The 13,775-nt window shown below is 34.4% G+C and overlaps 1 protein-coding gene across 1 annotated transcript; it reads left to right on the top strand.

Annotated features, from left to right (window-relative positions):
* Nucleotides 1–7,282: 7,282 nt before the first annotated feature.
* Nucleotides 7,283–12,969, top strand: LOC135220347 (hepatic lectin-like). The gene is made up of 6 exons (XM_064257569.1): nucleotides 7,283–7,389; nucleotides 8,364–8,564; nucleotides 8,984–9,142; nucleotides 10,575–10,686; nucleotides 11,292–11,390; nucleotides 12,813–12,969. The coding sequence occupies exons 3-6, from the start codon at nucleotides 9,004–9,006 to the stop codon at nucleotides 12,838–12,840; spliced, it is 378 nt and encodes a 125-aa protein (XP_064113639.1). The 5' UTR covers nucleotides 7,283–7,389; nucleotides 8,364–8,564; nucleotides 8,984–9,003; the 3' UTR covers nucleotides 12,841–12,969.
* Nucleotides 12,970–13,775: the final 806 nt, after the last annotated feature.

Raw genomic sequence — 13,775 nt, 5'->3', positions numbered from 1 at the left:
ATTGCTAGATTTAGCTAGAAATCAGAACATTATAATAAGCATGACATACATGCATACTACAAGTGTTTCAATTAGTGACTCCCTGAAATAGTGAAGATATACAAAATACTCAGGATAATGACAGAAATGTTTTACAATTGGTTTCCAATTTTGATGAAAAAAGTATAAAATTTTAAAAGGTCCATCGTTCTGAATAGAGTCCGGCCATTGCTCTTATTTCCTCTACTTTCTTTGTTTTATTTGTAATCTTTGAAATAAACAGATTGCTAATTTTTTATAGAACATAATGACTGGTATATGGTATGGTGACTTGTGTAGTACATATGGCCAATAAAGAGTCTTTCTGTAAACATTAAATCCTGTAGGGGCTTAGTGACGTCAGTGCACCTCATGCGGAGCACGGTATGCATTACTTAAGGTTTTTTGCAGCATCCCTTCGGCCCCTATTTGCATTCCATTTCATTCCTTTTACTCTGCCTCCATTCTATTATCTCCTTCTCCATCTTGCTACAACCTTTCTACTCTCAGTTTCCGTCTCAGAGCTGAATGACCTCTTTGGTCAAGTAAACATTGAGTTGTGCTCTTTATTATTAACAGTAGACTTCACCATCACTGATTTACTGTCACTGGTGGATTCAGTGTTTTTATTATTAATTTCTTTAATACAAATTCTTTATTAAAATTCACTAAACTGCGTTACTATGTATTATTATTATTATTATTATTATTATTATTATTATTATTATTATTATTATTATTATTATTATTATTATTATTATTATTATTATTATTATTTCAAAGAAACCTCATAATCACATGAGTTGATAAAATAAAATGGAAAAGTAAATCCACAATAATATGTCTGTTTGATCTTGTTATTTAAAATACAAAGCAGAAAGCTCTCGATGACCTACATGGTCCTCCTTGTCAAACGGACATATTATTGTGAATTTACTTTTCCATTATTATTATTATCATTACTATTGTTATTATTATTATTGGAAGGAAGAAGACCCTCTTTCAAACTGTCTTGTTGAACGGGATGACAGAGTTGTGCGAATTGATTTCATACTGAGTTGTCTCAATTTTACTTATAATTCGCTTTTCCTGCGTTTCATGAGATACAGACAGCGTATTTCTTACAGCAAAAATTCTTCATTTTACAGTATACAGCAGGTTACTGAAACCTGCTGTAATATAGAAAATAATTATTTTCAACTGTAAGAAATATGCTTTCCGTATCTAATGAATTATAAACATTGGCCAACTATTGACCAATATTGGCTTGCAGAATCACTTCCCATTTTATGAGACACCAGAGGAGCTTGATTGGTATATGGTAAAAATAAGAACACTCAGTATGAAATCAGTTCGCAGAATGCAGCCATCCTTTTCAACAAGACATATAATTATTATTATTATTATTATTATTATTATTATTATTATTATTATTATTATTATTATTATTATTATTATTAAAAATTTTGTGGCGTTCGTCACCAACTTTGTCAGAGGTACAGAGTTTGAAAACTGGTGACACGCAAGCACAGAAAAACAGAAAAGCCTTCAAGGTTTTTTCATGGATGATAGACTAACCTTGGGGGGTAAAAAACCTTGCAATTTATGACAGTATCTGAATTAGGAGGCACAAAATAGGTTTAGTCACGTGATGGTTTTCTCTCCTTGGCTTTACTACAGCTCACAAGAAGTCATTAGATAAGTGATAAAATTAACTCCCTGTTTCTTGTTAGTTTAACTCTCCCTGTCAGCGAAGGAGGTCGGACCTCAGGAAGAAGAAGTCTCATTTCTCAAGGAAAAAAGGCCAAGTTCAGTCCCTCTTTTTGTTGGGAATTTTGTCTACTATAGCAGAGTTGAAGCTTCTCAGTGTTTTTTTAATTTTTGGAAATTTTCTGTGGCACAAGGAAAAACGTTTGGGGTAAATGTCAGTCTTTGTTCACTTTGTGGAGAATTTGTCTGTAGTAAAGTTAAATCTTTTTCCATTTTTTTTCTAAAATTTTTTAAAATGGTTAAACTTTTCTCAATTTTCATACATTTTTCTTTGGTTAAGCTCAACCATTTTTTTTTTTTTTTTTTTTTTTTTTTTTTCATTTTGGAGGTAAATTTCTCTAAAGTAAAATTCAGTGCTTTTAAAATTTTTAAGAAATTTTCTGTGGTGGATTCAGTCTTACCTAAATATTAAAAATATTTTTCTGTGGTAATATTCAATATTCTCTCAATTTTTTGGACAGCTTTCTGTGGTAAAGTTTAATCTCCTCATTTTCTTGAAATTTTTCTGTGATAAAGTTCAAACCTTTTTTGATGTTTTTGGGTATTTTTTTCTGGTAAAGTTCGATCTTATGTAATTTTTAAAAGTTTCTGTGGTAAACTTCCTTTAATATAAGTACTTTAAAAATGAAATTTTGATATAGTAATGTCGTTTAATGCAAGTTCCTTTAAAGTGAAGTTTTTATGTCATCTAACATAATTCTTTAAAAGTGAAGTTTTGACATAAAATTGAAGTTTCTGTTTGATATTTAATATATATATTCTGTCAACGTGAAGTTTTCATGAGATGCCATTTGACATAAGTTCCTTAAAAGTGAAGTTTTGATGATACAATGTCATTTAACATAAGTTCCTTAAAAGTGAAGTTTTGATACAATGTCATTTAACAAAAGTTCCGTAAAAGTGAAGTTTTGATGCAATGTTATTTAACATAAGTTCCTTGAAAGTAAAGTTTTGATACAATGTCATTTAACATAAGTTCCTTAAAAGTGAAGTTTTGATACAATGTCATTTAACAAAAGTTCCGTAAAAGTGAAGTTTTGATACAATGTCATTTAACATAAGTTCCTTAAAAGTGAAGTTTTGATGCAATGTTATTTAACATAAGTTCCTTAAAAGTAAAGTTTTGATACAATGTCATTTAACATAAGTTCCTTAAAAGTGAAGTTTTGATACAATGTTATTTAACATAAGTTCCGTAAAAGTGAAGTTTTGATACAATGTCAGTTAACAAAAGTTCCGTAAAAGTGAAGTTTTGATGCAATGTTATTTAACATAAGTTCCTTAAAAGTAAAGTTTTGATACAATGTCATTTAACATAAGTTCCTTAAAAGTGAAGTTTTGATACAATGTCATTTAACAAAAGTTCCGTTAAAGTGAAGTTTTGATACAATGTCATTTAACAAAAGTTTCTTAAAAGTGAAGTTTTGATACAATGTCATTTAACGTAAGTTCCTTAAAAGGAACTTATATTAAATGACATTGTATCAAAACTTCACTTTTACAGAACTTATGTTAAATGACATTGGATGACCATGCCATCTACCATGTTCTTTAAAAGTGAAGTTTTGCTATTGTCATTTAGTATAAGTTCTTTAATATTGAGGATATGACAATTTCATCTTTGACAGAAAGTATCCCAAAAGCTCTAGATTTTATCTTGTGGAAAATGGGTAAGTCGACCCTAGATCAGTCAGCGTTTCCTTAATAATTATTACAAAAATTCAAAGGTTTCAACTTTTCCCTCTCTTTTCTTTTCTTTTTTCAACCTTGATTAGATGTCTCTCATTTCTGTCTTGTTGCTCGAATGCTGTTCTTGCATTTCGAGGTTTCCATCTAATGCTGAAGGTAATTTGCATGAAATAATTATATCCTGCTCATCATGCAGTGGCAGTTTTAGGAAACATGCCCTTTATTCAGTTTTTTTTATTTTTCTATCATTTCTTCTAATTCTTTCCATTCATGTTTACTTTATTAAGTTATAATGAGACTGTTAGCCTTCGAAGTCGATTCCAAAATTACAGCAATATCAGAAAAATAAAGTAATTGGTAAAACTTAAATTTCAGACTGCAAATACAGACGCTTCTCCGCTTACGAATGAGTTACATTCTGAACGGCTACTCATATCCAATTTGATATAGTACGTACTCAAGAGTCAATACATACGGTAATATTTATGTTTGTTTTTTTATACTAAAACACAATACTATAGTAGATTCACATCAACTGTGCATTTGAAGTTTAGGCCAGTCCCTTACGACGCCCCTGACTGGCTGTTGATGAGCCAATGACAGGGCTGGAAACTGTCTCTCTCGAGAGTTCACATAGGCAGGATTTGAATCTACTATAGGAGTGCTGTATTTTATAGAGTATTTTATTAGTACAAATGATATTAAAAACCTTAAAACATTAAGCAAATTATGGTGATAGTATAGTAAAATGTATTTATTTTACAATCACGGCTGTTCGTATCTCTGAAGGTTCACAAGTTGAAAGTTTGTAAATGGAGGAATGTCTGTACTAATATTCTCTCCTCTCTCTCCCTCCAAAAAAGGAATGAAGATAGAGTGGGCACCAGGACATTCACAAGTGGGATGGGAAGCCCGCTGAGAACTTTGGGCGCAAAACTGTTGCAGATTGGCTATCTCTGGCATTCTTCTTCTTCTTCTCTTTGTTCCATTGGGCTCTTGGGCTCGAGAACACCTGCAATTTGCACCTGGCAAGACCCTGCCCGGGGATCTGTTGACTAACTTGGGTTACTGACGCCTCTTCACAATGTGAGTTCTTTCCCGATAATTTAGATTTCTTTCATACTTGTTTGTCCAAGCAGTCTCTGAACTTGAAGCAGCAACAACTGAACAGGACATACATATATATATATATATATATATATATATATATATATATATATATATATATATATATATAATATATAAGAACAAAGTTACAGCCACGAAGGAAAATTGAAACACTGGTGATACTGAGTACTTTCTTCTTATTACCAAAACATGGTCACTCACAGCAACTAAAGATATACAGAGACAGGGGCCTATGTATGTGGTGGGTATAAGTCCTAAGGGAATAAATACAAAAAGGTTGGGAGGTCACAGAACGGTCAATGGATTAACATGTAAATCTACTTATTGGTAATCCTCAATATTATATCTTTCAATTCCTTCTGGAACATATGTTTTATTACTGGGTCAAAAGAAAGTAATCCTTGGCTTACATTAAAATGATTCACCAAGGTTATCCAGGAACTTGTTATTCTAACAAGTTTCCCGGAATTAGTTTTGTACTAAGTATTAGTGTTGTTTTAATTCTGATGTTTAATTCTTTACTGGTCTAACCTAAGTGAAATGAATCTCATCCATACATAGAATTTTTTTATACATATTGCTATCTTTTCAAGGGCTGTTTTTATAAGCATATTTTTATATTATAACAAGAATGTATATTATAATAATAAGCATTTTTTTATATTATAATATAATATGAAAAAAACCTGCTTATAGAAAATAGGCCCAGAAAAGATGGCAATATTGTACACAGAATTCCATGTATTTATGGTGATTTAATTAAACACCAGATTAAAACAACACAAATACTTAGACAAGGACTCATCACTGCCGTGGCTTATGTGCATCAGTCGCTAACGCCTGGCCTCTCAGTTGAAAGACTGGTGTTCAACCTGATGCGAGTCACTTTTATATATAATGCCTATGCCTTAATTTTATTACGTATTAATTTGTTAATTACATGACCTTCTCCAACATTCCAGGTGTCTGCAGAATTATGTGCATCGTAATATTTCTTGCAGCGGCGTCACTGTTCAGTATAATGGAGGTACGGTAGCTCAAATTTATGCCATTTTATCGAATGCTTTGTTCTCAACCATTTTCCACATTCTTTCTCTCTCGGATGACATTGCGTGAAGGAAATGAGTAGAATAATGTCATTGACTATTAATACTTATTAAGTTAGAAGTGCAGCAGGGGAAGGGGAGTTATGAATTCTACGGTAATAAATCATATTCCTATGAACTCTTTGCCCCTTTCTTATTGTTTTTCTTGTCCTTCCACATTTCCTACTATTTTGTAGTTTACTGTCATGTATGGTAAATCACATGTTTGAATTACCTTTCTGAAGTGTGTGTGCATTGTATATATATATATATATATATATATATATATATATATATATATATATATATATATATATATATCATTGAGCTACAAATTTCCTTTAATATCTAAATTCACTCTACTTTCGGAATTGATATATTTTCATATATGTACCGAAGGGGAATTTTTTTTTTTTTTTTAGTTGATAACAATTTCGCCCCCACATGGGATCGAACCACTGTCCAAGTGGACGGGGACGAAATCAGGACCCAGTGACACTATCAAGTCACTGGGTCCTGATTTCGTCCCGTCCACTTGGACAGTGGTTCGATCCCATGTGGGGGCGAAATTGTTATCAACTAAAAAAATTCCCCTTCGGTACATATATGAAAATATATCAATTCCGAAGTAGAGTGAATTTAGATATTAAAGGAAATTTGTAGCTCAATGATATATAAATGAATTACGGTTGTGATGATTATTCATATATATATATATATATATATATATATATATATATATATATATATATATATGTGTGTGTGTGTGTGTGTGTGTGTGTGTGTGTGTGTGTGTGTGTGTGTGTGTGTGTGTATGGCATGTGGAACTAGATAACTGACTGGTTTGATCTTTAGTTAATTTAAGAGTGCCAGTCCAAACGAACATACAGACGGCAAAGAAGAAATAGTAGCACTTGACATGAAAAAGAGGGAGCCACAAACTCACTTGTGACTGTGAGGGTTCCTCTTATAAATCTTGTTTATTGTAAGGTGAGTTCTAACCTTGGCTTCTGAGACACGCTAGGCTACATTCCTTACAAGCTAAACGTTTTGCATATTTCTTTTTCAAATAAATGAATCAGGTTTGTATGTTCATAGGATATTCTTACAGAAGCTGCCTTCTGTTAAATTTTGTAAGTTGTATTTCCTTGCAACATTGTAGATTAACCTGCTTTTTTTATGTCTGTTCAGCTGAGAGCACGAGCGTTTTCCCACAGATGAACGGAATGTACGTTTCTTTATGCCATTCAATTTTGTTTTCGAAGCATTTTCCTGTTGGACCAATAGAGAAACTGACAGGATTCTGTATACACTTTCTTTCCTATTGTCAGAAGAGTTTTTTATGAATTGACTTTTTCAATGCATTATTGTTTTTAAATGTTACATTAACTCAAGTTCTTAAAGAGATGAGCAGTTGTTTATTATTATTATTATTATTATTATTATTAGTCAGAGGATTTTTTACTTGTTAATATTGATATCCAATAGAATATTACTTAATTACCATGTGTACTATGGAGACATAGATTGTAAATACAGGACTCCGAAGGGTGGCAGAAATTGTGAATTTTATCATAATACTCTGATATTTATATCCTTTTTCATCCTTCAGCTCAGCTCACATGTGAATTTAGTCATGATGAAGTTCTCGTTGAAAATCTTGTAGCAAGATCGGATGCCAATACCTGGATCTTTAATGGTAAGTTCAAATTCAGAATTTCTTCTGGAAATATTCAACAAATCTTAGCTTGAATCTCATTACTATCTGCTGCTCCCTAGAATAGACTTGTATGCCCAGTGAACACAGAGGAGAAGATGAGACGCGATGTCTCGAGGCTGCCATGAAATAGCAGACTCTATTCTATGAATGTGCATTTCATTACCGTGAACCCTCTGTATTCGCGGATTTCTCGCTAGAACGTATAGTACCCCTCATTATTCACTGAAAATTTGCCTATTCACGGTCTTTTTCTATAAGAAATAGTCACAAATTCCTGGGGTTTTTTTATCAGTTTCATCGTAAAATGCACTTTTTGGAATAAAACTATTTAAAAGACCAGGTATAGATATTTTTAGTGGGTTTTCCTTGAGTTTAAACTAACAAAATACTAGGCAGTTTTAAGTATTTTATCGGGGTCTCAACTATCTGCAGGTTCTATCTATTTGCAAGGGGCAGGTACTTATACCCGCGAATACGGGGGAACACTTTACCACATAGATTAAGAGCTAGTTACTGAACCTCTGATCTCTATCGTCTATAGCTTAGAGCCTCTAAATAGCAGTCCCTGTACAAAACTAATGCTCCGTTGAGGCGCCATGATACCCTAATGCTAAGTTCTCCTAAGGACTTTTATTTCCTCAGTTTAAAGAGAATGAAGCTATATTTTTCCTGGGTGAGTTGTTTAGGATACTTTGTGGTGTGTGTGTCTTCTTCTTCTTTCTCTACAAGCTTGTCCCTATTTGGGGTCACTGTAATGGTTCTTCAACACACTCTTTCATCTCCTTCGGTCCAGTGCATCCTCCTCGCTCAATCCCAACTCCTTAATACATCTCCTCACACTGTGTGATATGCGTGTGTGTGTTTGTACAAAAGCTGGCTCTTACATACATAACTTATTTGTTCTGGAAGCTCTCGCGAGAGATAGCAGGACTTTAACAGATCTTTCTCTACAGCCACTACGACAACAACAACTCCAGCTGCAACTACTACAACTACTTCTGCAACCATAACAACTACTCCATCGACTTCTTCAACAACTACAGATACAACTGCAACCACCACAACCCCCACTACTACTGATACAACTACAACTACCACAACTTCAACTACTACAACTACAACCACCACGACCCCAACTACAACTAAAGCAAAAAGTAATTATTCATCCTATTGATTTATGTTATTCTTTATAATGATTACAGGTCCCCCAACATACACGTACCACTAGTAGTAATGATAAATATCTGTTACTTTAATAATCGTTTAAAAATCCAAATAGTTTTATTAGCAGAGGTCGAATTCCTAAATGCTATAAATCATAACAGTAAGTATCTGCCATAAGAAGATATTCCTAGCTCAGTTGGTGTCTCCTATCACTGATGAGTAAGGTTGATCTTAAATGTAAGGCAAGCCTTTCAATGTCATCAAAGTATCGCACATTCTTTCAAAAGATTCATTTGTAAGATGAGTCAAAATGGTTCAAATGAAATTTTAGCAGAAATTCAGGAGTCATGTGTATAACAGCTCTTGACCAAGTGGAAATTGATGTTTGCTGATTTGTTTTTCATTTTAGCTTGCTCATCATACTACGATATGTTTAATGGTTCCTGCTACTACTTTCATTATAATTGTAATTGGAATAAGGACTGGGTAACTGCACAAAGTATGTGCAAAACATATGGCAGTGAGTTGGTCAAGATAACAAGCCAAGGGGAGAATGACTTCATTAAAGGTAAGTGTACAAAGTTTATTCGTGTGTGTGTGTGTGCGCTTGCGCGTGCTATTTCCTCATTTCAGCACTAATGTATCAATCATGACATTTAGAAAACTATAACTGAACTCTTTCTGTTGACCTGACATTTTGTAAAGTTATTTAACCTCTGCTTCCCACCAACAGAACAAACTTCAAATTCCCATTTCTGTTTCTTTGCAGTTCTTCCCATATTATTACTTATATATATAATAATTCCCTTCACTGGTATCTGAATGTTTGCAAGTTGAGTGTTCGAAAGTAGGTTTGATAATGTGTACAAGTGCACTTGTTAATGCAATTATACAAACTTAACACCCTTGCAGTATTTGGCAGTACATAATAGTAAGTCTGTATACTTGACAATTATTAATTTCCCACAACGGACAACGAAAAACCAAATGAGGGAAAAAGTGAAGAATAACAAAGTAAAATGCTGATAATGTGTTAAAAAGAATGATCCCGGCTATAACTAAGTAAATAAACAGAAGTGAAAACTTGATTATGAACACAAAACTTCGTGAACCTGGGATTTTCTCTAAGCAAAAATGAAAGAATGTTGTAGTCTGATACTCTGCCTTTCTAGACTAACAGTGCGGACGCATGTGAAAGGAAAAAGAAAAACTATCACAAATTTGTGCAAGAATTCCAGGACACAGTGACATCAAAGGTGACTAAACATCCGCATTGAAGCAACCAATCAAACATTCTCTTTGTTTCTAGTACAGCTTGCTTGATGGCATTCCTTTGTTGCAAAAAACACCTGACCAATTGCCATGTGAGTTAGTGGGCTTAATGGCAGAGAACATGCACAGTGGAAGGTGACACATTCTGTGGCAGGATATATAACGATAGAAAGAATATTTATATTTTAATGCCAATGAAGATACAACATTCTTCCCTTGAAACACTTGATCATTCAGTGTAATCCACACAAACATATTTTGTATAAGTGGTAAAGTAAAAGGAAATTCATTACTCAGTGGTGATGCAACATTGCCTTTGCCACCCAGAGGGTGGTAGTGCCATCAGTGCATCTCATGGGGTGCACTGTAGTCATTACTGAAGGTTCTTTGCAGCGTCCCTTCTGCCCCTAGCTGCGACTGCTTCCCTTCCTTATACTGTACCTCTATTCATATTCTCTTTTTTCCATCTTACTCTCCACCCTCTCCTAATAATTGATTCCTAGTGCAACTGTTTTGAGATTTTCCTCCTGTTAACCTTTCAAAGCTTTATACTGTCAATTTCCATTTCATCGCTGAGTGGCCTTAGTTGCCCCAGTGCTAGGCATGTGTGCCTGAAATCTATAAATGAATCAACATTACCTTGCCTGCACACGGATTTTAGAGATAACTTAATGTTTTGCTTAGCATCAGATGTGTAGTACTCACAGGACAGTATTTCTTTCCAACAGGTAAAATAGGTAACAGTGGCTTCTGGATTGGACTGAATGACAGAGCAACGGAAAACAGCTTTAAATGGTCTGTGGACAACAGCACTATTGGAGACAATGGCAATTATTCAAGGTGATTATTATGTGCTAGATTTCCCTTGTTTGTTGTATATATTAAATAAGGCAAGACATTAACGAGTGTCCCAAAATTAACGTATTTAACAAAGTAGGTGAAATAAAGGAAACAAAACTGCAGTGAAACCCGTTAGCCACGTCTTCATTAAGCACTTTAACACTGGATCCAGTGGAACTCATGATACATCTTGTGGCATTCAAGGGTTTCCAAAATGCTCCCGTGATAAATAAACACTTTTGTTTCTCGTGATTGAAAGGTTCACAAAGTTGTATTATACACTTATGCTGTATCGTTTCAATGGGGAGGGTATTTGCTCAAGAGAGTAATGGAATTTCTCTCCTTCACAAATAGGCCATTGTGGCTTCTAGTATTTTGTCATTCCTTGATAACAGTCCGGACAGTACAAAGCATTCACGATGTTCAGGACACAGTAGATGAACTCCATTTGTTTTGGGCTATCATGTTATTTATGTTATTTATGTACAAGAACATAAAAACCCACACAGAGAAAGATGTAGCGAATGTTTGTATACATGACATTCATCATATTTTTAATGTGAAATATTAACGTCATTCTAATCTTAACTGTTCATTACTTTTAGCTGGGCAGTCGGGCAACCAGACAATAATTATGGACAAGACTGTGTTGTGATATATTCGGACGGTAAATGGGATGATGACGAATGTTACTCGGATCACTGGTAAGAATACTAATATCTGAATTTCATAGTTGCAACCAAGTTACCTTCTACTATATATGAACAGAGTCTTATGAGAGAAAGAGAGACAATGGAACACGTAACTGATAACAGCAAAGCATCTGTCTTGTACAGACTTTGATCCCCTGCTGAACCCCTCTTCATTGAGACAACATTCCGTCACATTTGAAAAGATCATAACCTCCGGTCCTGGAAGATTGTTTATCGTTCCAGAGACATTAAATCTGAAAATAGTGCATCCAGAGGAACCCTGTCCACTTTTCGTGCTCTGCTCAGATCTTTGATCTTGAAACGTCTGACTCGAGACAATGACGTTGTGTAAGAAATTCGACGGGATGATTGCCACTGCCTAGTCCTTCTTCTTCTTTCCCACCATTATTCCTACATTAAGGGATCAGTTACCTGATGTGCCTTCCCCACTGCATGCATCAGGCATGGATTATTGCTTGTCAAAGGGGTTTGCAAGGCAGCAGTTTCCACAGTTATTGGCAGTGGGCTTAGCCTTTTGCTTTGCCAGTGGTTCCCAAACTTGGCCATACCGAGGACCTCCAAATATGATGAGTCCCAGCCGAGGACCCTCATAGCCAATCAAAAATTATCATTACCATACCAGGAGTTGCTACGTCGTAATTCATTTGAAAGTAAACTTATGTTATAAACAGTGATGTAATAAAGATGTGCAAGTTAGCTGCTTGCGCACCAAAGTGTCGATAACACCGACACTAGGATGATAGAGAATCAGTTAATGTACATTTTTTATTGTATGTATATTTTTTTCTGGAGTTGAAAAAATATTAATTTTTTCCTTGTGTCTCAGACCCCCTAGGCCCTTCTCCTGGACACCCAGGGGTCCACGGACCCCAGTTTGGGAACCACTGGCCCTAATCCACTCATTTTTTTCACTAATGAATTCGAGTGGTAAGGCCAGATAGATGAAGACGTAATGAAATATTGACCAGGGTAAGAGGTCTCTCTCTCTCTCTCTCTCTCTCTCTCTCTCTCTCTCTCTCAAAACAAAACAAATAGTTCAGACGAAATCGTCAGTTATCAAACTGGTATGGTATTTGTTAGATAAAACTGGGCACTTTTATTGATAGAAAAGAAATATGGTTAGCTTCATTACGCATGTCTTTTTATAAACTTTTATGCATGAGCCATACTGTCTTGTTATCTCCTCACATGACATATTAGAGGCTCTTATGTTTAAAGCAATTTACCTTCTACAGCAACTGGAACCTCAACAACAAGTCATAACTCCTACTGTAACCATTGGCTAAATGTGTTTCATCAGACTATTGTTGGAAAGACTTAAGAGTGATTTGCTCTTGGTGTGGGTTCCCTTGAAGAATTTTACTTTTTCTTCAGAAATGCTTTCTTTTTTTAAAACAACGACTTTCTTTTCAGCTACATCTGCGAAAAACCAGCCTCTTAAGATGGACTAACAACATTGCCTCTGTAGGGACAGTTCTCTGCAACTTGCATAGGTTGCAATCTGCACTGCACAAGACAGGGTGTCATGAACTGACCCTCATAGAGGTATAACTTAACAAAGGAGGGTAACTAGAGAGAATATATATATATATATATATATATATATATATATATATATATATATATATATATATATAGTATTTAATTTTAATTTTCATTCTATTGTGATGATAATTATCTTGAGTAGAAAATTCCTGTTTTCCTGAGCACTGTGAGTTGTACACAAGATGCTGGTTTGCTCTCTAGATTCACAATCAAAATTGAAGATCGATTTGGTCAGCTGAGTTGAGTAAGTAGCCAAGGTTTTATCAACTCAGAGGGGATTAGGGAGCACCATTTACCTACTTTTAGTGGTTAGAGTTTGTGATGATATAGTTAAATCACCAAAATTAATAGGATTGATTTTAAAAGCTAATTATGACCATTTTAACTTGAAGAAGACACTTAGCTTCACAGAGCTTAATAGTATATGTTGCTCTTGTATGCACTTAATAAAAGGATTGCACTTTTAAATGAATTTCCACAAATGACAAAATCCTGAGGCCAACAGAAAATCACGGAAGACGAATTGTCACCCAAAGATTCGTTTATCATGAGGTATGACCGCCTGATTTTGTAGAAAAATGCAAATAGTATCTAGCAAAGTTTCTACTGAGACACCACACCAGTTGAAGAATTTTCTGACTATAGATAAGTGTTTCAGATGTGACTGTGCGTGACTTTATAATACTCTTGAGACTGAAGATCAAGGATGTGAACAGCTTGAGCCTTTTTTTATTATTATCTCACTGTGTTTTGTTATAAATAGGAAAAATGATTTGTTGACTTCCTTTTTTGGACTGCGATATTCACAGAAGCAATGAGTTTGCATTTATG

This window comes from Macrobrachium nipponense, chromosome 1, assembly GCF_015104395.2.
Source record: "Macrobrachium nipponense isolate FS-2020 chromosome 1, ASM1510439v2, whole genome shotgun sequence".
In the NCBI taxonomy this organism is placed as follows: Eukaryota; Metazoa; Arthropoda; class Malacostraca; order Decapoda; family Palaemonidae; genus Macrobrachium; species Macrobrachium nipponense.
This window is presented reverse-complemented; position numbering and strand designations above follow the sequence as displayed.